Here is a 24,569-nt window from a genome sequence, read left to right on the forward strand (position 1 = left end):
ATTTTTATATATATATATAGGCTTCTTATAATGTTCAGCAGCACACAAGAATGAAATAAACTAGAAATACCCTAACAATATTTGAGTTGGAATTAAAACTAGGAGGTGAAGGTGACAGTGCCCTGTTTTTGCAACATGAAAGAAAACAATTGTGTTAGAATTGTGTGTGAAGGTCAAGTAATACAGTAAACATTGTACTCTGTCCAAGGTTAATGCAATGAAATATCTTGGTGTTTGCCTTTTTTTTTTTTTTTCCTTTCCTGTAAGCATTACCAACAAAACCTGTCTGCTATACATGTTTCGCCCTCACCAAAGGTAGAAGTAACTTATGAGTCTCAACTCCCTGTTTTATTCCCCATGGTAAAAGTAGTGTGATGATGCACAACCATCTCTCCCCGCTCCTTGTTAGAAGGGTCAAGCAGGACCTTTTGCATTTTGCAGAAGCCTGTAAATCATGGGCTTGTGAACATGACCAGAGAGCGGCATCCCGGGGGGTCTGCTCCTCTCCCCCAGCTAGCCCAGTAGCTGCCTGCTTGCATCAAAGCATAATCGTGTATCATCTACTGTGCCCTTCCAGTAACGCCCAAGTTACTGTTAAAAGCACCACGTTGTGAATTCCTTCCCTCCATGCCGCATCACTTGTCCTCGATGCTTTGGGTGCTTTAGTGCCTCTTTTCAAGGAGCCTTGTTTTTGACCTGGCACTTGGCTTCTGACTTCCATGGTTCCGTGTTTCTGCTCATGCTCCAGGGTCAGCTTTTAGCTCTCTGTTTTTCTAGATTGTTGTTTGGTTTTAATCCCTAATAAAAAAGAAAGATCTACCACTTTCAAAGCACGTCCCTTGATAGAAGACAGCTCTGCCTGCCTTGAAGCTGACCTCCAGCTGCCCGAATTTCAGATTCATTACAAAGGCATTTAGAAACCATAGGAAATGTCTTGAACTCCTCAAGGCTCTACCTGAAAAAGTCTACTGTAAGACCAATCAAAGGCTAATCCATGGGAAAAAAGCCTGAAAAGCGTCAGTCAGCTGTGTCTTGGCATTTTATGATGACTCTGCTGCAATGGGGACTGAATAATTTTCCATTTGGTAGGTCAAATCAAATAGACCCCTCACAAAAAGGACCTGTCCTTTTGCTAGGTCCCTGATACCATTTTCCCTGTGGCACCTGAAGTTGGTAATACTGAAGCTCAAATCACTTACAAAAGTGGTATCATTGTAATATTTTGTGCACTTTGATTATTACCTGTGTGCCGATGTACTGACTGTCATGGCAGAGACTTCATGTACCATGGACACACCAGTAGTTCCTGAGTTATGATGTCTGAAGGCATCTCTATGCAAACACATTATAATTCCCTCAACTTTAACAGGACTGGCTGAAAGATCATTGATGTCTCCAGAAGCAGAGAGGATACTGAGTGGTTATCCTCTGGGGAGATCAGAATAATGCTTCTTATCTTATCCATGCTTCTTATCTTTAAACACCATGTCCCTATTTTGGACTAGCATGTAAAGAAGCTGGCTTTGTCAAGGAAACATGGAGAAAAGCAAAGCCAGGACAGCAGTGTAGCTCACTCAGCTCTGTTGGTGTGACAGCTGCTTGGGATGACCAGTCATTCTGACCATATTTGACATCAAAACTTCATCAGTGGTACATCGTGTCTACACTGGCAATGGACTTTTGCGTTGCCAGAACTCATCCGAGCATTTGTGAACTTTCAGAATGAGGGTGCAGTGTTGTCGTTTGGGCTTTTTGATCTTATTGCAGAGAGAGGCTGGCTGGAAAAGTGGGAACCCTTCTGCGAAAGCAAAACTGAAACCCACTCTTACTGTCTTTAAAGATAATTTCCAAGTTTTAGGTGTTTCCAGGGGGAAATGAAGGTACAGCAGACATTCACTGCAAAGTCTGATTAAATTCAGTATTCCTCTGCACAGCTTGAGAAACATGAGTTAAAGCCAAAGGATTTGCCATTCAGAAGGCCATATCTAAAAATCAAAGGCAGACTGGAAATCTCTTAAATCTTGTGTCCTCTCTCACCTTGACATGTATCACTACTCCTGTAACATCAGTTTTTCTGAAAAATCCCGACTCTTTGGGTTGCCCCTTATCCTGTTCAAAGTATCCATAGCAACCCTTTATGAAAGATTACAGGGAATCTAATATCTTTTACTTAAAATATCTTTTACAGGGGGTGAAAAAGTAGTAAATTCATTTTGGATATTTCTTGGACAGAATACATTGCCTCATTAACCATATCAGGATTTTTAATGAAGAAAAAAATCTGATGGCCTTCCATGCAACCATCAGGTTTATTTTTAGAAGTGTTGGATCTTGCAGTCTTCAAATACATGGATTCATCTTGCATTGCAGAAGAATAAATATCAGAGCACTGTAAGTTAGAAATGTTTGCACAGAGTGCTTTTCCTGCCTACTCATTTTGGGATCATGTTTTCCCTATGTGAATGATTAAATAAAGCCAGCAATATTTCAGAGCAAATAATAGGGAAAACTGTTCCATCTGAAGCTCATAACAAGTTACCTCAGATCTCATCTTGTTCCCAAGAGGATGCAAGTGAACTCGTCTGGATGAGATCAGCTCAACACAAAATGGTCTCACCTCAGGTTGTCTCCAGTGTGTATCCAGAAGGAATAAACAACACCAACCAGCTGTCAGCATGCACCATGGTACCAGCATTAGATCAGTTTGCTGCAATTATTCTTGTGGTTTTCTGGGGTCTCTCAATACGAAGTGTCTGTGTGACCTTCACATCACATTCGTGTAGAAGACATTGTGCTGACTTTTCTGGGCTAGTGATAATGTACAGATAATCTACAATTAGGCTTTTATTTCCTCCCCATCCAAATAGCAGCCATCAGGAAGAACGGACCTCCTGTTAGGGAAGTTGGACTTTCTAAGAGGCAAAACTTGGACATAAGTTCTCTTACATTGGTGGACCTAGAGGCAGCTGGGTGGAGAGTTGCCCAACAAGCTGTCTGTGCTGTAGGAGACTTGTGGGTGTCAGGGGCCCTGTTCCATTTGGTGGTCTTTGTTGCCATGCTCCTCGCAGGGAAGGAAACCTCATACACACGCTGGCTGAATCAGGCTGGGTGCAGACCCGAGGGCAGGTCCCTCTCCACAGATGGAAGCTGCAAAAATCTCTCTCTATAAGGTATTTACAAAGGGTCGAGGATCCACCAGAAGCACAGAAAAGATCCACTGGATAAAAGGAAAAGTTTCTCTGCCTTCTGGAAAGTAATTCTGCTGGTCAAGGAGATGCCCAAATGTAGAGCCATTTCATCGATCTCAGGAGACACACTTTAAGTGTATTTCCAACCTTCTTTGTTTTCAGATGTATGTGATGCATCCCACTTTTGAAGCCTCGTTAATAGTTTCTTCTTTAGGACACCAACGTGATTCCTGTGAAGTGAAGGAACACCCTTTTTAAGCCACTTGCTGTCTATGAATTAATGCTTCATATTTCTTTTCATAGCAGGTTATTGTCCTTGTGACAGCAACAGCTGCATACACAGCAAGATGAGGCGATAGTGGTTAAGCCATCTTATTCCAAGTTTGCAAAGCAATGTTTCAGATGCAACACTTTTGAGTTTTTCCATTCCTAGTGCCCTTCAATATATATTATTGATATATATATATTAAACTGTGTTAGCAATGCATTCTCAGAAAGCTAACTGTAAAGTATTTTACGTAGTTATAAGGTAGTGTTCTTGAAATTTGAGAGGAAAATTTTCAAGCAGGATGGGGCTGCCTCTACTTTCTGACTTGGGAATGCTTCCAGGGTAATCCTCTGAAAGTTACCATGTGGCAATCACTGCACTAATTTACAAGTCATTTTTGCTTGGATTCAGTTTTTTTAATAGGAAACCTTAAAAAAATTCTGAACTAGAGCAGTTTCCTTTACATATTTGTTTGAGCGACTGGATTTTATTTAAAGGCTTAAAAAGAAAAATACCTCCAGTTTTCCAGAGTAACTGATATTGCTGCTATATCTTTTATATTTTTTATATAACTTTAAGGGAGTCTTCTCCATTCCCTTTACTCCCTTCTTTCTCCTTTCTGTTTTTCACTAAATCAGAGAGTCTTGACATAAAAGCTTGGCCTTCTGAAGTCAATAGAAGTTTTTCCATCCAGACCCTGTGTCTGGAAGGGAGAAAGGAGAACACAACTGACTCATTACTGTCTTCCTCTGAAAACGTAAAGCAAAGAACATCAGATGCCTGAATCTTGGCAGGGTTCAGAAAAATCTCTACTATGTAAATGCTAATGATACACTCTTTTGCTTACAGTGGCTTTTTGAAGCAAGAGTTTTCAATGTTTTCCAATATGTTTTATTTGCTTGGTTTATTTCTTTGTGGAGCTTCTGCCTTTTCAGTCAGGAAGTAAATGGATGGTTTTAAAGACAATGATTAATCTTAAAGGGGAGGGAAGGAGGATGGCTGTGTTCCCCCTTGTTGCACACAGCAAGCACTGAGCAATGTGAAGAATTCTGTTCACCTCTTTTTTCTTTTTTTCTTGAAGAGGAGGGTGCCCTGGAGTGAGCATCCTGTCAGAGTATTTTCAAAGAAGGGACATAATAATCTGTAGTTTTCCCATTGTCCCACAAGCTGTTTTCAAGGCACCTCAGAGCATTTGGTTGGCTTAGACTGGTGAGTTCGTTCAGTGCTTACACTGGATGTTGTGTAGCTTCCCAGATGCCATGTGAAAACTTAGGCAGGCAGAAAAGGAAATTGGGAATGCAGTGTTTTCATTCCCGGCTGAAGTAGAGCTTGCACTGCACTATAGGAAAAGTTTTATCATGGTCAGATTTAATCCAAACCATTCTGTGTAGTTGCAATAATAAATTTTCTAGTTTCCAGGTAATATACTTTAACTACAGCATGATACCAGTGATAGATTTCTTTTTTTATATACTCTAAGGCACTTTATAGCTTTTCCAGTTCAGGGTAGATTTAAGATGTTGACAAGTGTCTTCAGAGACAATAAGGATTTTCTACTTCATCCCTCAACACTGCTGCTGAATAGGGCAGTGCTACTTCAGCAAGGATTTCAGCAGAAGCATGCAGAGAATTTTGTTTTTCTTATGTTGCTTGTTGCAGCACACTTGATTTTTGTTTTGCAGACTAACAAAGGGGATGAACTCTCGAATCGCATCCAGAATACACTGGGCAACTATGATGAAATGAAAGACTTGTTAACTGACCGATCAAACCAGAGCCACCTTGTCGGGGTTCCAAAACCCGGGGTTCCTCAGACATCTCTCCCCAAGCCTGATGAACATCATATTGCAGACTCGAGACCAATGCCTCCTCCTCCCATTTCCAGCACTACATCTTCCACACCAGCAGCCCTACCTGCCCAGCAGAGCAAAAGCACCACGATGGGTTGGCAGAAGGCCGGGCACAATGCTGCTTCAGATGGCCAGCAGAGAGCGAGCAAGCATGGGCACCGGTCGCTGGAGTCACACAAGGGTGACTTCAAGCTGGCGAACCAAAAATCCAGTCTGGAGAAACTAAAACGCTATGCATCAAGTCCCACCTCCTCCTCTTCCTCCTCCAATGCTGCCCAGCAAAGCTCACTGAGGAACACGCTAGGAGACAACGTCAACAGAGTGCAGCAGCCAGCAAAGCTCAATTGTAGCTCGGAAGGAGGAGGTCAATCGCAAGAGAGGCCAGCAAAGCACAGTGGCGGGCACTGCGTCCAAAACTTCCCACCCTCTCTTGCTTCGAAGCCCTGTCTGGTTCAGCAGAAACCAACAGCTTATGTCAGGCCAATGGACGGTCAAGACCAGGCTCCTGATGAGTCTCCAAAGCTGAAGTTACCAGCAGAGACGACCAAGTCATATAGGGGAGTGCCTTCTAACAAGCCTGATTCGGCCAGAACCAAGTCAAAGATAGCCAAGTTCAGCATTCCTAAGCAAGAAGAGGTAAGTGGTTTTATGCTTTACATGACATACCCCCTTGGATGTATGGTGCCCTAGAACTGCAAATTGCATCTCTCCGTTTAGACATTTTTAACATATTATTTTGCATGTCAATTTTTTTTTAACATTGACATAGTGTATGGCAAATAGAAGCCTCAGAGTAATGCAAAGATATTTCAACAGTAAAATGCTCACTGTCTTCAGGACCATAACTTCCTACAATGGTATGTCTTCTAGTAGTGTACATTATTTCAGTGACTTTCTTTCCTGAGTGTCCACATACAATGTCTGGAGGGTTTTTTTTTTCCTAGGTGGGTGTATTACTTCTAACTGTTAATATATTTTTGACTTCTTTCTCTTTGGCAATGATTAAATGAAGTGCTTGTGATCAGAAGTAGTTCTGCCATCCTCAATGATGTCAAAGTAGTTTCGCAATCTAAATAAACTACTTAAACAATATGAGATCTGTGGAATAGATAAGAATATAGCAATGAGACTCTTCTTTTACTTCATGGCATCTCTATGCGTTTCAAAACAATTTATAAGATTGAGGTTTCCTTTCTAAAGAATCACTATCTGTAGAAAATCAGCCATGCTACAAGTATGAGAACATATGAAAAAGCTTCTAGATACCATTTCTGTTATCCGCAGTAGATAAGAAATATTTCTGCTTAGACTTATTTTATACTAATTTCACATTCCATTTGTGCCAGTAGGACACCTTGCTTTATCACTTGCATAGTCTGTGATTTTCTTTTAGAGCTTTTTGGATGGGAAGGAAATTGTTGGTTTTGGCAGAATGAAGGGTCATTTTTTTTTTCTTGGGTGTACTCAGGGGCCTATATGTCAATACAAAGATGATCACATCATCCTCTTGTGCAAATTGGTAGAGCTCCCATGACTTAAACAATTTATAGTATTTATAAGACTAAACAACTCTATTTGGCTGAATCACTGTGTCTTTCTCAGAGCAGAGATAGTGATTGTTTACTCTTATTTGACAGCTGTGGTGTGTCCTGAGATGTTTTTAGTTTTAACATTTTTGTTTCTGGCATTGTTAAAGGAGAGGAAAAATCTAATTTTTGGTGGAATTCTCTGGCCTCTTAATGCCTGTTTTTCAGAAATGGAGTCGACTGTTGTATTCCCCCTTTGGTTCCATTTGGGAAAGAAATCTCTCTGGAAGCAATTACTTGTCTCAGCACTTTAGGCATTATACCCATGTGTTTTTTCTCTAAGTTAAAAGTTCCATCAGTTCCAAACAACACAGACGTGATATGTTGTTCCTGAAAACAAGTTGGTTTAGGCTCTTAAGCCGGATTTGATAAGCAAATTTAGCATTCACGAACTGCTTTAATTGTGCAGATAGATCAGGTAATGGCAGATACTAATATCCATTTAGCTATTATTACCTCTTTCAGACTTATGCTTCTATCTGTGAGTGGGAAGTGGTGTTAGAATTAAAGATGCCTGTGGCAATTGTCTGGATCTTTCAAATTTCCCCCCTATACATGTATGCAATACTCTAAGGACTCGTTGGAAAGGAGTTGTGATAGGCAATCATTTGTTGCTCTGAAATTCAGGGTTTACCATTTGCATTCCAAATTCGCCAACCTCTGGAAAGAAAGCTTTCATTTGTTGTATGTAATCCATGCTGATGCATAGGGTAAATTTATACTGCAGTCTCTAGACATATCGACGTATTTGAGATTTCTTTAACTTGCTTAGATACTGATGACAGTAGGAGAGAGTGGGCTGCAGGGGTAGCTGCTAAAGTGTTCACCAACTTCTCACAGATTTTGTGGGATGCAGTATTTCTGAAAAAAAAATATTTAATAGTGTAATATAAACATTTAGCTGAAGTTGAAGGAGGTGGACAAAAAACATTGCCTGGTAGGCTGAAAAAAAAAGGGATAAGTGATTATAAAGTATGATGGACATATTATACAGAATAAAATAGTAGGTACTATAGGTGTTGTTGGGGTTTGAAACTTGAGGTAGTGCAAGACAGTGTTTAGATGTCGTGTTGGAGGGCTGAGAGTCCTGGTGATAAGAGTGCCCAGCTTTTTTTTTCCTTTACCCTGGCATTTCCTTTGTTCTAACATTTTTCATCCCAAGTGGCACAAGATTAAACTGGTAACCCACTGGTATCGCTACATGGAAAAGTATTGACCAAAACGGAAAGCTTTTTTGATCAGTGTTGCTCAACCCACCCTCCCTTTACTTTTCAGTCATACTTCTTTTTATTTCAAAATGTTTTTCCATTCTTGTTATTTGTATCATACATCTCCTAGTACAATCTTGTAAGAATTTCCACGCATTTTTTACATTTCTGCTTTCAAACTCATAAAAGTTCTCCTTTGCATCAAATGTGCTCCATCCCCTATTAAGAAGTTTTGAGTTGCTCTCAGCACAAAAGCTGTCATGGTTCTTTCGCAGGCAAAGTGAGGCCTCTCTTGTTTGGGGTGGGGCTAAAGGTGATGGCCAGGAAAGATCTTGTATCCGTACTGACCATGGGATGGCCAGAAGAGTAGAGATGCCATGTAGGATGATCACGAGGGAAATCAGGCTGGCAGGTATGCCAGAACAGCATATGGAAAGTTATATGGAAATGGAAATGAGAGTGGCAGAAAACTGCTTAAAAGCAGCCATGAAAATATGGGAAGCAGGAGGGGGCCAGAGAAATTGGGGTAGGGTATCTGGAGTGCAGGTGGTGGAATGAAGCTTGATGTATGATAAAATAAAAGGTGTGTGACTGAGATGGGCTAGGTAAAGCAGTTAGTGTGCTCTGCGGGCTTCATACAGGCAACACCGTGAAGCTCAGGGTCAGTTTGATGCCCACCAGGACCCTCAGGTCCTTCTCTGAAGAGCTGATTTCCAGCCAGTCAGTCCCCAGCCTGTGCTGCTGCTGGGATTATTCCTCCCCATATTCAGGATTTTACATTTTCCTTTGTTGAACATCTTGAGTTTCCTGTCAGCTGATTTTTCCAGGCTTTTGAAGTCTCTCTGGATGGCAGCATGATCCTCTGGTGTATCACCCCCTCCTCCCAGTTTTGTCTCATCTCCAAACTTGCTGAGGGTGCACTCTGCCCCATCATCCAGGTCATTAATGAAGATGTTGAACCGTATTTGCCCCAGTATTAACTGTGGGACTGCACCACTAGTGACTGGCCTCCAACAGGACCTTGTGCCATTCATCACCACTCTCTGGACTACTCTTATAGTCTTTGTTTTCTGTCTGCAGACCTAATTTTGCAATGACACTTTTTTCTTTCAACTTTCAGCTCTTAAAATGTCTTCATAGTGATATCGTGGCCCAAAATCTGTGTTTTTCAGCTTGGCCTGGGCAAGTTCTGCAGCTGCTTAACTGAACTTGAAACTGAACTGCAGGAGGCTGTGAGGGGAAAAAGATGCAAGTAAGAGAAGCAGGATCTGAGTTCAGGGTGTAGATGTGAGGTAAAAGATGAGACTCAAATGAGGAAAGATTTGGGGCAGGCAGAAGAGGAGAAGCTACCCAGCCTGACAAAGTAGAGAAGTGAATGGTAAGAAATGACCATTTCCCCAACTCCTGGAGAAGAGATTTTCTTTTAAGGGGGACATGAAGTGATAAGTACTTCTGTGTGACATTTCAGTTTCATTTTAAACATCACGTGGCTATAGGCAGCTTCAAGTTCCACAGAGAAAAACAGAAAATAAGGATATATTAATATTATTATAAATTGCCTGATTTGCAAGTCTGCTTTCTAACTCATTCAAGTTGAGTCCTCTACTTCCATGCACTCATATTTAGCTTATAATACTTTCCAGAGTCTATCAGTGTATCTAATACCTACGCACTTTCATTTATGTTTACCTGTTTGAAGGAACCATCGGTAGAAAAATAAACACAAAATAAAACAAAGTTAAGCCTTCTTGTAAGAACTGAACAATAAGAAGCAATGTCGTGCAAAGTGTGTGTGTCTTCAGTAGGATACAAAATCCTCTTTGTACATCCCTTGAGGTTTTCAGAGAAACAGAGCACAAAGTTGGCTGCAGTACAATTATTATTCACTGGAAATAAAATCACTTGAATACAAATTATAGACCATTACTTTTCAATACATGAAAAAGGTTGATTTTTAATGTAGTTCAATACCTCATTTAATATTTTTAATCAGTTTTGGAAAGCCTTCAATATCTTGACACAAACTGAGGCTTATAATTTTTTTTAATTGTTTTAATGAGAATAACTTGGATAGACCTGTGTGTAGAAAGGCAGCAGTTAGTCTTTCGGGAATTCAATCTTTAGAAGCCAGGTTCATCAGTGTTAATTAGAACCCATACCCAACCTCCTGGTCTTTCCAAAATTATCATACTGCTCTGTAGAATGATAGCTCATCATCTCAAGTACTGCTATTTCACATTTTGAACTACTTAGAAATTATATTGCTGTAGGTAAAAACCTACTGTACTGGATAGAAGGGAAGAGAAATGTGATATCAGGGTATAGAGGAAAAGAGGCAGGAATATCAAGTGCCTCTCTTTTGCAAAATATTGTTACGAGTGAGACAATAAGAAAAGCCTAAGTTGGCAAATTGTATTCTTTATATCTGAGTTCTTTTTTTTAATTTCATCTTATAGGCTGCATGCTGCTTTTTTATTACATTGAAGAAGCCTTATCTGTTGTCCTTTGCTTACTCCTCTAAGAGTTATGAAGCAAGGAAATCGAGGTTCTATTCAAGAATGACTAACAGTCTAATGGTAAAAAGGATAGATTTGGTTCTATTAAATTTGGGAACACATTTATGGGAAATGTAGATAAGGTCATGATGAGGGCATGTTCTTATTCCACTTCACGGAGTACTTACACAACTTCTTCTGCAGCGGAAGTAATGCACAATAGATTAAATGCTGAATCTTTTTTTTCCCTGCCCTGGCCTTACTTGGGCAAATTCCTATTTGCCTGGCTAAGATACTCTCTGCAGTCGTCCTCACTGGAGTGGCTATATATAGCTATCAGCATCTGGCACATGCGCTAGCAAGTGTTCTTTAAATCTGCACTCTTTTTCTCGCCTATCAGTTCTATCCACATATATTAATGGAAAGAAAAAAAAAAACCCACCATAACTCTTTCCTCCCCTTCTTCTGTCCCTCTGAAAAAAACCCCTCCCAAATATACACTCAATGTCAGTAATTTATTCAAAACCAGGACAACTTTGACGCATAGCACATATAATAAGTAGTTCCATTCCAGTTTACAACCGATGGTGGAAGTTCACATGTGAAAGAATAAGTGCAGCTAAATCTCATTCACCAACAAAAGCTCCAGTGTGGACCAAATTGAGAAGAGTGTTGTGATCAGTGCATGCTGGAAACACCACATATCTGGATCTACAGGAAAGCAGAGGGGAGACCGTGTCTCATGAGAGAGAAAAAGGTTTTAGAGGGGATCTGAGTAAGTGCTCGTCCCCAAAGGCACAATGCCACCTTCCCCTTGTTCCGATGGAGCCTGCTGAACTGCTGCAGGACTAGGAGCAGAATCCAGGATTTTTTTCTCTGCATCCCAGAGTGTTCAGTTCTGTCCCAGAAAGGCAGAAATTAAAACAGAAGAGCAGTTGAAGATGCTTTTAAATAAAAAGGGAGGGAGGAGCTGAAATGCATCAGCAACAAGGTCCAGACTTCTTCCAGCACCGTTCTAGGATGTGCCCAAAGAGGCTGGAGAAGGAAGTGCAGAATTAAGTGTGTTGATACTCCTTTAGTACTTATTAACTTTGTTGAAGAATTGCAGGGCTTGTAAAGCCAGTTAGCAATCACAGCACTCGAGTACTGTAAGTATTGGGAGTATGAGCCAGTAGTAGATGTTTTCTTTCCCAGATGTTCATGGGAACGAGTTAGTAAGCTGCGTTTACAAGAAGACACAGCTCAATTCATCGCTGTAATGGTACTGCTGACCTTCCCCACAAACAAAGCATGTTTTCCCACGTTCAACAGGAAGAACTGGACAACAGGAGCAGTGTGTTGCAAAGATCCCTGCTAATCGTAGGTTATTCAGGACCTTCGAGTGTGCCTGTGGGAGGGCTGTGTATAGCTGCCTGGTTTTATGTAGGAGGGTTCGACAGACTAGGACTGCCAAGAAGAAGTGTATTAACTGGACAGAGTGGTGTTTGAAACACTCTTAACAAGCACAGCAGAGACCACAATGCGCAAAGATGGATTTTCAGTATAGTTTTCAAATAGTGACACAAGCCTCTACCTCTCTGCAGTGGCTGAGACACACAGACACTGTGTGTCCGGGCAGTTTCGTTGAACTTACTGGGCCTCATCTCTCTGGTTATTCTTGCATGGCAACTCTTGTAGAAGGAAAATGCTGTTTAAACACCTTTAGTTGACTTTTAGAGCTCCCTAGTTTTACTGTTTCTACCCTCAGTGAAACACCTTTATTTCCCCTTTTGATTTAAATACCAAAATCTTGTTCTGGGAAAGCCCTAGCTAAACTTATCTATAGGTTTTTTAAAACAAATTATTTGCATAGAGCCTAAAGTTTTCTATATGGACTGATTACCATATGGTATGTGCTATGCGTTCATTGCTATGGTGAATCACTTGTTGTTCCTCATTGTTTTTCACTGGTAGGGTGACTATCATCAGAGAAAAACCTCTTGAAACTGGTTGTAAACTTATGATTGTATGCACCTGCCTTTCTGCATATTTCCCCTGAGGTTATTTTTTTCTAATTGTTGAAAAATTATTTTGAGCAGCTCATTGGGGCTTCTCGTCAGATCCTGTCTTTTATAAAACTGGTCTTTCTATCTTTTCTAAACTTGGAAAAGTAACTGCTTTTGCGATGAGAGCTCAATGAATATAAGTATATGGTTCATTGTGAGAAAAATGTATTTGTCTTGCCTTTTTTTTTTCTCTCAGAGTGGATGGTTTGGTTTATGAACCAGCTCTGGAGTTGAAACAAAAGTGAATCCATAAAAATGTCCACAACCCTGTATAATTGCTTCTTCAGTTCCTTTTGGTAAGCACTAAAATTATTGATGAAGGAAATAAGATTTCTAGAACTACAAAAAACAGTTTTTAATTGCACATTTTGTCTGATTATTTTGAATCCATTGTAGTGCTTATGATGATGGTAACTGGATGTAATAAAAATCCTCCTTACCACAAACAAAGTAGTCTAATAGACCTGCTTTGTGCAATGCGCCTCGGAAGATACATGGCATTGCTAATCACTTTTCCACCTTCAGACCCATTAACGTGGGTTGCTCCCTGGCCCGTAAAGGCATGCAGCAGCAGGAGAAAGCGGTTCTTTTCTGGATGTGGCTGCAGGAGCCCTGCGCCGCAGCACAGATCTCCTGCAAGCACAAGAAGCTGTCCCGAGCACCTCCTCCCCATCTGCTTTATGGCTCCTTAAACAAAGGAGTGCTTAGAAAGGGTTAGAGGACGGACAGAGCCAGGGTGGGCTCACTGTGGATTTCAGATTACCAGTGAAATGCTTAGACGCGCTCTGCTTCTCAAACCTTACGTGGCACAACACTGGAGTGCTGTATCAGTGTGCGGTCAGGTGTGGAGTCCAAGCCCTCGTTGCTCCTGCAGCAGTTATTAATGCCAGCTCACATTCTCCTTTCCAATAATCATGGCAGGGTAGAGCTCTTCTGTCTGCTCTTTGTCTTCACAGCAATCTGCAAAGGATCATGTGGGATGTAAAGGTGGTTTCGGATTTTTTTTTTTTTTTAATAGCCATTAAAAATATTTTACTGCTTTGTTCTGTAGTTTCCCCAGTCTTTCATAAATCAGAGTGACGTGAAACTGTCACCACTGAACATACTCACGGGGGTCAGTTATGACTGATGAGCAAGAGAACCAAAGGAAAATACAGCGAGCTTCACAGATCACCGTTAATTCCAGCTAAATAAATAATGTGTATGTGCCACTTGATGTGTAAGGTTAAAGAGGTCAGACCTCCAGTAATTGTTGTAGATGCATCCAGCCAGGCCAGAAGCAGTTAAATTCATTATTGTTGGTCACATATTCACTTACAGTAAATGAAGACAAATATACCCTTAAATATCTGCATGCAACATGCTTTATTCACCCTGCCCATCGTGAAGTTGTCATTTCCGTAGCACTTCTGAATATGGAAGATCTATCATTGTGGTATCACAAAATAGCTTCCTAGAAAAGTAATTAGCAGAAGGCTTTTTTTTTTTTTTTAAGTTCAGAAAAGATAAATAACGTAGGCGTCTGATTTCCTGTCACTCTTGGTTAACTTTGTATGAAAATGGATAGCTTCCAAATTAAAGCAGGCACCGGCCTGTCTGGAGAAAAATGCATCTGTAAAGCTATGTGTACATTACATATTCATGTAGTTCCAAATCTCTTAATTGTATTTTATATATAACGATTGCATGTTGTGAAATATGGTGCGCTTTTACTTCACGAGTTGATACCCACATTGCCAGAAAGGCTGAGGTTGCTTCTTTCATGGATTAGGATAAGCATTTCCTTTCCCAAATTCCCTCAGAGATTCCTCACTCTCTTCCCTCCCCACCAGCACATTTCTCTCAGGGCTGGAGGCTCAGTGTGAGGTGATTTTACACCACGTTTTATTCAAAAGATAAATACACAAAAAGCATTCAGGCCAGTGAGCCGCAGGGTCAGGAATATTGAGATCCAACATTTTCTTTCAGAACCAAAAATTGCAACTCTTATTCCTCTGCATTTACTGCAAATAGCCATAAGGGAAGCTTGTGTAGCTAGAAGGAGAGAAAAACCAAGAGTATTTCATGTTAACTCTTATCACTAACATCACTAGATGGGATTTAAAACTCTCTCTCTGCTTTGTAACTATTTTGAAATGAGATGTTGAAGATGATTATTTTTTTTGCACATGCAAGATATTATTAGTATTCAAATACCAGCAGCATAATGTATTGTTAATCAAATTTTGCATTTATTTAGAGCTAGTTGTACAACTGCATTCAGATGCAGTGGCAGGTACAGCTTTATGGGACTGCTGCAACTTCTAGACCTGAAGTAGAAAAGGGGAAGACAGCTAGGAGATTATTGGTTGCAAATGTGGTCAAAACCAATATTAATACAAAGTATATGGAATGACCATGATTTGGCAGTTGTGCATTATTTTCTTAGAGGCCTTCTCCATTTTTAATTACAATCTCCAGGACACCTGATACAAGAAAACATATTAGCTGGGTAATTTCTGATTTCATGGGAGTAGCAGTCCAGAGAGGAAGGATATTGCCTAGAAAAAGGCATGGGATAGAGGACCAAGTGCAATGCGAGAAGGACAGTTTGAAAAATACTGTAAGCAGATAACAAAAGTCTTTCTTGCACGAAAACATGAATGTTTAACATGCAGGAAAAGTTAAACATACTGAGGAGAGAGGACATAAGAATGAGCTGGGCCCCCCAAGAGTGGAGAAGTCTGAGAAAATAATTACATGGGAGCCTAAAGAGAAAAGAATGAAATTATGCTTTGAGAAACCCACCGAAAAGGAGGGGTTAGTCACGGTCTAAATTTTTGTCCTCATGGGAGAACCAAGTGCAATGTGAGATGGACACTTCAAAAAATCCCATAAGCAGCAGTCGTAATTTATGATAAAGTCTGCATGCAAGATATTTCAGTAGCTTACAGATGACTGGGCAGGCACCAAATCTTCAGGTTTTTTGCTGTAGCGTGTTGCCATGAGGAAGCCTTTGGGAGCACCTTCCTTCCCCTGCAGTTCCTGTTCCCACCTAGGAACTGGGCCTATGTCCAGAGGACACCCCTGACAAGGAATCATACTGCACAATCATAGTTATTTCTAAAGAAGCTTGTCCTCTCCCATGAGGACAAAAATGTAGACAGCGGCCATCATCTTCTTCGCAGATGTGATATTGCTGTCTTGGGAGGAAAATGTATTATCCATCTCTCCACATAAGCAGTACAGCAATATGCACAAAGCTGGGCTTGGGTGTAAACATAGCTTCTGTGGGAGGTGGAAGGGGCGAAACCTCATGCTCACACAGGGTGTGCTGAATGTCTGTGAACAGCCTCTACACAGAGCTGACCTCTTCTGAAACACAGCAGGTCTTTTTGTTTGTTTGTTTCTTTCCCCTGACTCAGAGGGTTTATAGTTTCTGATAATACCTGGTTGCATTCTCATCAATAAATGAAAAACATGATGTCTTTTACTACTGTAATATCTTCCACTCCGAGGTTTCAAAGCTCTTTGTAAGCATTAATGACAGCTCTGACAAGAATATATTAAATCTGGTTAGAGAGGAGTTAGCTGAGGTGCAGGTGGATGGGGACACAGTTCTCAATGGTGCCACCAGCAGCTATGCTGCAGACCAGGCCTTCTCGCCTTGAACTCGTTTTCTGGTGGTCTGGGCAGAGGGACCAGCTGCAAAGTGATGCAGGATAGAGGACAAAATGAGGCTGGGATAGAGGACAGGATGGTGATGTCAAAGCAGAGAGAAAAACTGAAGAGGCTGAACCCTCAGTTCTGTGTTCTGATGTTTGTGCTTCAGCTTGCTGTGTAGTAGAGCAGCTCATGAAACTCTTCCATAACTTTGTCCTGGAAATGGAAGTTAACATAGAAGCATAAGTAAAGACCTCTTGCTCAACTCTGAATTGAAGTTTCTTACTGTATTTCTTCCTATCACTTAGGTCACTTGAGGCAGAGACAGTTTCTGAGTGATTATGTCACTTATGGTTTACCACTTCCGTCTGAGTTATTCACTGCACATGCTGCACTAAAAATTAATAAGAGTTTTACCATTGCATTCAGTGGTAGCAAGATCAGGGTTTGACAGGGAGAATATTTCTTTTCTGCATTGTATGAACTTCCTTTGGTCAGGAAGATATTGCTTGAGGGAAGATGGTCTTTTTTCTTCAATCTTTCTTTGTTTTGTTCCAGAAATAGAGATGTAATACTTGTGGTTGTTTTTTGACATCGTTATTACTTTGAAGAAAATCAGCAATAGTAATACAGAATAACAATCAGTGTCAGAAGGTGGCATTTGAATTCAGAAATGCTATGCTGCATTAATCTGTTAACTTCAGGACACATCTTTAGAGCATCAAAGGAGATTCTTGACCAGTCTGAGGTGCCTGAGTCATTTTTTCTCTCTTGTAATTAAAGTTTCCCTGTTCAGAATCCGTTTCCTCACCAACTCTTCAGTGAATAAATCTACGTGAGCGATTTCCTGACAGTTGTACATTAGGAATTATGGCATATCCCCGCACATAACTTACAGAACTATCTCAATGCACAGAGAAGAGACCATAAAACATACCGAACGGGGATTTCTCAGATATGCTAATTGCTGCTATATAAAGATCGCGGGATGAAGAGCTGACACAGAGGAAGTTCAACTAAAAAGTACCTGCCACAAATCTTTGAAGGTTCAACAGAGGAGCAAATCCTGCTGCTGCCACTTCACAGCAGAGCTTGGCTGAGCGAAGCCTTTGTAGCTCAGCGAGCTGGTGCATGGGGGGCTGTCAGGTCCCTGCAGACCAAGCAGGGCTGAGGTGGGGGTCTGTCACCTCCCAGTGCTGCTGCTGGCATTGGGGGACAGCGGGGGCAGCCGTGGACCAGCCCAGGAGCAATTCCCACCTTCTCAGCTCTTCACCGCCTGGGTGCGGTGCCCAGGCTGGGTTCTTGTCTGTCTTCAAATAGACCCAAACGCAGGCTTAATTTATTTCTCTTGGAACTCAGTGGATTGCATTTTCTGCTCCTGTCTTCTTGTCTATGAGCTTGGATCTCAAAGTAAAGCTGCTCTTTTCCTTAGACTCAATTTTTGTATATTCAGAGCATAGGCTGGTCTGCTAAGAGACATGCACTACCTCTTCCTTGAAGTTTACATTTCTCACTCAGTGACAGGAAGGTGCTGTTCACATAAACGATCCTCCAAATTGTTTGCAACATTTGTACCAAATTGACATCCAGGCCAAACTTTGCAAACGAGCTCTATATTTGTAGAGCACTGCAAAATACAGGACGTTTCAAAAAGATGGACCCAATTTGAATTGCACTTCAGCAAGAAATTGGGTCCATCTTTCTGAAATATACTGTAATTTACAGCGTAGAGGGGGAAATACAGTTCAGCAAACATTCTGTAATCAGGTGTGAGTTATAGTCTTGTAGTTTTTTAAAATGGTACTTTTTATGCACTGACTATAGATAGGTACTTTTGCACTCAGTGGAATGGGGCTGAATTACGGAACTCATTCTTAGTAGGCCATTGAACATCACTGCTTAACATTGATTTTTTAGCCATTGCACTTGAACCCTTTGCCTTAAGTTGACCCAGCAGTCAGAAATCAAGAGTGCTGTGCCCCAGCAGCCAGCAGCTGCTCTTCTGCTTCTACAGATACACCTGTTCACCTCTTTTAAAAAACAAGTTCTCTGTACTATCCATGAAATGTGCATCCTGACAAATATACTAACGAATGTGGAAAGATGAAATGAAATAGTTATTATTCAATAATTTCAATATAGAATACTTTAAAAAAAAATAAATCAGCTAGACAAATCAAACAGTATAGAAATGAGAAGCACCTTTGCAGGCCCTGTGGGAAATTCAGCTAATGAACTGAAAAGTATCAGTTTCTAGACTGGCAAGAAAGTCTGCTTAATTTAAATAAATAAGTTCAACTATTTGCTTCCTTATTTGAAAATAGTGGTTTTGGGCATGATCACATAATATGAACAAAGTAACTTCAGTGCAGCCTGTATGGTTTGAAACACTATGCAAAATACAATTAACTTTAAAATGGCAAATTGCAATGCTATTAAAAAAAAAAATCATCTGCCTTCTGGGTGTGACTGTCTTTTAAATGTGATGATGTCACCCTGTGAGCTGTTAAACCATTATCAATGAGCAGGCTGTGCATTTTCTAATGATTACCATGGAGTTGAAAATGACTCTATAATGTTCCTTCAGTTTGTTCATCATTTTTGTTTGATAATTGTCCTAAAAATCAATGACAGCTACTGAGTACAGAAATTTGATTGAACCAAGTATAAATATAGGCAGCAATTCAGGCTGTTCTTACTCAATAGGAAAATGTCTTTGGATAATAAGTGGATTCCTATCTAAATTCATGAGTTCTTTTATGACATTTTGGGTTAAGCCTGAAATAGATTAATCTTTCTTCTGATAAAGTTGCATAAGCTGTGATTTCTCCGGTGACCACATTTAATTGGATATTAAATAAAGTGCTTATCTTTACACCAACAGGTTTTATGGGCTGGATTTCCCGGCCCCCCCACCTCCAACTGTATTTCACAGATTAAGTAACAAGTAGTAGGCAAACACAAAAAATTATTGGTTAAACCGTGATATGCTCAGATTAAAAATCAGACTGTGTTGATTCAGGTAGGCTTTTGAGGTACGTGACTGCAGCTGAGGGTTAAATGCACAGGATGGAGGGGAACCACAGGATGGTGCCAAGAGCCATGAGGACAGGTCAGCTCTGCATGTTCTTCCTTTCCCACGTATTCTTCAGCAAACGTACAGCAGGATAGTTTTCTGTTGGGTTTGACAAGAAGCTTAAATTCTGATAAAGTTTTTAAAAAGCTTGAGGTCAGGATTCATTACGCAAGGTGCTGTACAAGCACGCAGCGAGAGGTATCCTGTGATAGAGCCCATCAGCCCTGAAAAGGCACAGGAAAGGTTAACAGGAACCTGGAAACTAAATTAACCTATCACACCTGAAGAAAGGAGATAGGGACAACGCTGAGCGAAGTACCCAAATGCAAAAACATCAATAGTGTTTGGTAGGAGGAAGTCTTAATAGGGTGAGCAAAGACCACGTTTGGGAGGATGAGTGAGACAAGAAGGAGACGATGGAGAAGGTGAAACTGAGAGCGCAGCCTGACTGGTACAGGAGACGTTCGTCTGGTACTCCACTTGCTGGGGAAGGCAGACCAAGAAAAGGGCTCCAAAGGGGCAGAAGATAGCTAGGATTCACTGCATTTCCTTTAATGATTGTGAAGGATACTCTTTAGAGCTGAAAGGACACTTCTGTCCCAGAGGTCAGGACATTGAAGGAATCTGACTGGATGGCTCAGGAGCATGTGTGAGATCAGTGGAAAGAAATATAGCAGCTGTGCAGAATAAGACAGGAGGGAAACCACCAGTATGAGCTAGAGGCCTTACAGGGGGAGGAAATAAATGAAGACATTTCTGTTAAGCAAGCTGCACTAAACCACGTGATGTGGAGCTCACACTAATTGCCATTTTTTCCCCACTGGTATGACATATTGTGAATGTGAGAACAAACTGATGCCTTCCTATGTAATCAAGCCTACTTTTGACTTTCTGGACATGGAACTGGCAGTCCTTTGATAGAGTTTTGTTGGTTTCCTCCTCACATATGGGACAAGAGAGTTGCAGTAGCACTCTGCAGCCTGCTCAGGAGTTTGGACAACCCTTTCCAGGTGGATTTATTTTGACTTTGGCAAGATCAACTGGGAAGACTCACGGTGTGGGTGTTTTGTTTTGTTTTGTTTCGTTGTTTTCCCTAAATAAAATCTACCCATTACACAAAGGATGTAATTGTTCCAGAGGTAATGTCAGGCTTGGAAATCGTGATTTCTCACTGAAGGCAGCTGGCTTCCTACAGCGAGTCGGCAGAGGCTGGCGGTGCTACAGGTGCCATTGCCGCGCTGGCTGCTGTGACTCCCGGCTGCCAGCATCGTCTGGCTGAGATTCAAGGCACAAGGTGTTAAAAATCCCAAGTGTGTCACTGAAAGATAAAAATGGAAAGCAGTTCCACTGAGTAATGGGGACATGCATAATGGCCTTGTGCTAATTTCAGTCTGGGGTCACTGGGCCCTCTCTTTTTTGCATAGTTGAAATAGCTGTGTCCAGATGATAAAGATGTTGACAATTATCTTCTCCGTCCTCCAGAGACCACACAAAGCTAAGCCTTTTCCTTTTACTTTCTCCTCATTTTCTTTTATTCCTGGCTTGTCATGACTTTTGACATTGGCATGAGGCTATTTTCTAGAGGAATTTCCTTTGCCTTTTTGGCTTTTGGTAATGTAAGCATTTTGTTAAGAATTTTTTCTTTGAAGCTGTGTTCTTTTGTTCAGACTTTTTAGGACGGTGTTCTCTTTGCTGCCTCTCACAGAAGTCGGCTAGTAAATTGTCAGCCATTATTTCCCCCTAGGCTTCAGAAAAATGGTAAATTACTTATAGTTTTTTTCTCTGACTTGTTTTATTTCCAGTAAAACAAGCATTTCCAATAAAACACTGGGAAAGGGATGGCAAGCCTCAGGGCTTGTGTTGGTTTTGGAGTCCGAGAGCTGCGGCAGGGGCTACAGTGCAACCACGTACACCGGTTTCTGCGGTGGGGAAGGCTGAGCAGGGAAGTCTGTCGGCAGCCACTGCCTGCCCTCCAAGACAATATGTATGTGTGTTGCATTGGTACATACCATGGACCAAGGCCTCTATAGGTATAAACTGGCCTCATGCCACCAGCGCTGGAGATGTACCTCTTTCCTTGCTCATCTCTTCTTAGATGCAAAGAAGTCATGCAGGTAAGTTCCCAGCGTCCGTGCACCCTAACAGTAGTTTCATCTCTGGTTTAACAGAGAGTCTTTGTAAAATTCAGGTACACAGATGCAGGGTTTCTAAATTGCCAACACAACAACAGAAGCTTAAGTACAATTTTTATTCCAATAAAGATCTGATGAAATTATGCCTAATGGTCTGCAGACTGCACTTTTATATGCACTTGCAATGCTCCCATTGACTTCAACTGCTGTTGTCAAGGTGTTTCAGTGCTACTGAGTTAAGGATCATTACCCTGTGCTATTACAATACATTAAACTAATGCAACCATTTTTCCATTATAACAACAATACCTGGTGACTGAAGGCTACCTCCAACCCAATAACTCGCAATCAAATATTTGTTTCAGATTTCAAAATGCATATAAATTATGAGGCTTAACAAAAATGTCCAGATTTGACTAGCTCATATCTCCACCCCAGTCCTTAATTCCTTGCACACAGACAAAACAAACTTGGCACTGATGAACACTTCAGAGATATTAAGATTTTTAAGAACATGAGGATTTTAGTTTGTAAGTAAGTTGAGTAAAATTGCATTTGAACTAAGCTGTCATTAACTTTCATGCAAACAGCGTTGGAATTATATCTCTAGACTGTACATATCCCAACTCCCAAAGCTTGTGTCCTTCAAAAGCAAAATATTCCCTGACTGCTGTTGATGCAGCATGCACCAGGGAATACTCATACAAGTGTTCTGGAGCTGAGCTAAGTTAAATGATTTCTGATATTAAAACCAACCCACCAATCCTTCCTGAGTCCTGTTTGCTCTAATATAACAGAAAATACTGTACTTAGGTGCTGTGGGGAGATAGCTTTGTAGAGATTATTTTACTGGTTGCTAAGAAATTAATAATTCTAAATGCATGAAGGAAAGCAATTTCACTGGTTATACAGCCTTTACTACATTTTCCGATTGTTTGCTACTTGTTTATCCTTTTTTACTGCCTAAAAAAATAAAACAATAAAGAAAAGAAACTGTGAAAGGCTTGAACAGTGACTGATATTACCTTTATGATAAAGTGGACCACAGACTAGGTAAAATAAAAAAAAAAAAAAAAGAAACCATGGCCCTGAGTTCCCTTGGAAACCTCTGCAAACTCATCTTACAAGTGTACACACAACGTCAGTCAGACAAACAGGAATGAAGACATGATAGCCAAAACAGGATCCACATGCGCACAAAAATGGGCTTCTTGTTTATCCTGTGTCACTTGCACTGCACATCTACAGCTACAAAATATGCAAAAGTGTAGCTGATTCATACAGCAGGTCCTTTTGATATTGTTTACTCCCCAAAATCATGGAGTTACTGGGTTTTTGTTATTATACATGTTGATTTATCATTAAGATAAGAAAGGCCCGTATCTAATTTTTTCTGTACTCTTTTCCTCTTAAGAACCAGCTTTTAAGAGCAATTCTTCACGATGAAGACATTGTTATGAAAGAACAAATAGTAAAGTTATGCACAGATCGGGAAAAGTGTGTTTTTCAAGATGCTGGACCAGCAAGTTTCACTGCAAAGGTCTTTCGTGGTTCAAACAAAGGACTTATTATAAAATGCCGAAAGATTTTCTTGTGGAACAGATTCAGTCTTGAATGCAGAAGTCCTAATTTGGCCTCCTTTTTCTATGCATGTGAAGTTACAGATATAGAGTCACCTCCTTGTGCACCTGTGCATCGTCTGATGCCCGCTTATTTCAGTGACAGATTATCAGTGCATACTTTCTAGTACCCTGAACACCAGGACTGGTGTCATAGAATCATAAAATCATAGAATAGTTTGGGTTGGAAGGGACCTTCAAAGGTCAACTAGTCCAACCCCTCTGCAATGGGCAGGGAGGACATCTTCAACTAGATTGGGTTGCTCAGAGCCCCATCTTCAAATGTCTTCAAACACAACATTACCCAGATTGTATGTCCCTTGCTGAACAGACAGGTAAAACAAGAAAGAAAATGACTTGCTGGTGCAGGACCAGTGTTGTCCAGCACAAGGGGACATTGAGTTGCAGCCCTGGTTAGGTTCAGGAGACCTGGGCTCCTTTTCTGGTACTGCTGCCTTTTGGTCGGTATGTTCCGCTGTCTGGGAAGGGCATGGCCAGCTCTCCATATTTCCAGAGAATGGCAATAGAAAGTGGTCAGCCACCATCCTTGGGGATGCACAAATCATGTCATCAGTGTTGTCACACTGGTTGGGAGCAGTAGAGGCAGCCAGAAAGTTAAAGGCAGTACCTTGTGTTACCTGGCGACCTTTACTGCACACCATGACCAAATGGTACATGGAAAAAAAGCATACATACCATTAGCACCACTCTGCTTTCCTGGCTGTGTAGCCTCCTCCTTATTAATGGAGATTTCATTTGAATTCTTTGCACTCTGGTTTGCCGTTAAAATCTTGACATTTACCGTTTGCAGATAGTTATATACTTCTGTGAAATAGTACTGATGATGCAGTGGCATTAATTTTTTGCCTTATAGAGGTAGCCACTGTCTAGAAACTGGTTCTCAAACAATAACCTTCTTTTGTAAGCATGCAAGGATGTGCATACAAATATCTACAGAAATACCTGACAAGTCACAGCCCCTCCAGGTAAAGGTGCATGTCACTGAAATGTGCAGATTTTAAATCCTGCCGTCAGCTTCTGACATGGGTACCAGAAGACAAGGACTGAGGACATGGAGGTTTGAGTACCTACAGGCTTCTTTGATCAGATGTGCATCTGTCTGAAAAATAACTGTGTTCAAACTTAATCATCTAGTTCCTCACAGTACTTAAAATAAACTAATTCTGCAGAGGGATTTAAATTGAACAAATGTATTCACATAGTGGCATGACTGAACAGCTTAAAATACATCTAAGGTGAAACTGTTCTTGAAATTATCAGTAGATCTGCAGATTTGCTCTTTAAAAAGTCTATGGGCCTTGATAATCACATTCACTTTCTTTAATTATCACAGATTTACAGACAAGAAACAATTCCAGAATACTGTTATGAGAGTTTGCATAAAACCAGCTAGGTTATTAAGCTATGAAATAGCCATAGCTCAGAAAGATACCTCTTTG

General features: G+C 40.8%; 1 protein-coding gene across 2 annotated transcripts in view; it reads left to right on the top strand.

The window, feature by feature from the left end:
• AFF3 (ALF transcription elongation factor 3) overlaps nt 1-24,569 on the top strand; it is a 336,480-nt gene that overhangs the window by 49,792 nt on the left and 262,119 nt on the right. For both annotated transcript variants that reach the window (XM_065061339.1, XM_065061340.1), the window contains exon 3: nt 5,139-5,942. In XM_065061339.1, coding sequence (XP_064917411.1) covers nt 5,139-5,942 — 804 coding nt within the window. The remainder of the gene's footprint in view (nt 1-5,138; nt 5,943-24,569) is intronic.

This window comes from Columba livia, chromosome 1 (genome assembly GCF_036013475.1).
Source record: "Columba livia isolate bColLiv1 breed racing homer chromosome 1, bColLiv1.pat.W.v2, whole genome shotgun sequence".
NCBI lineage: Eukaryota > Metazoa > Chordata > Aves > Columbiformes > Columbidae > Columba > Columba livia.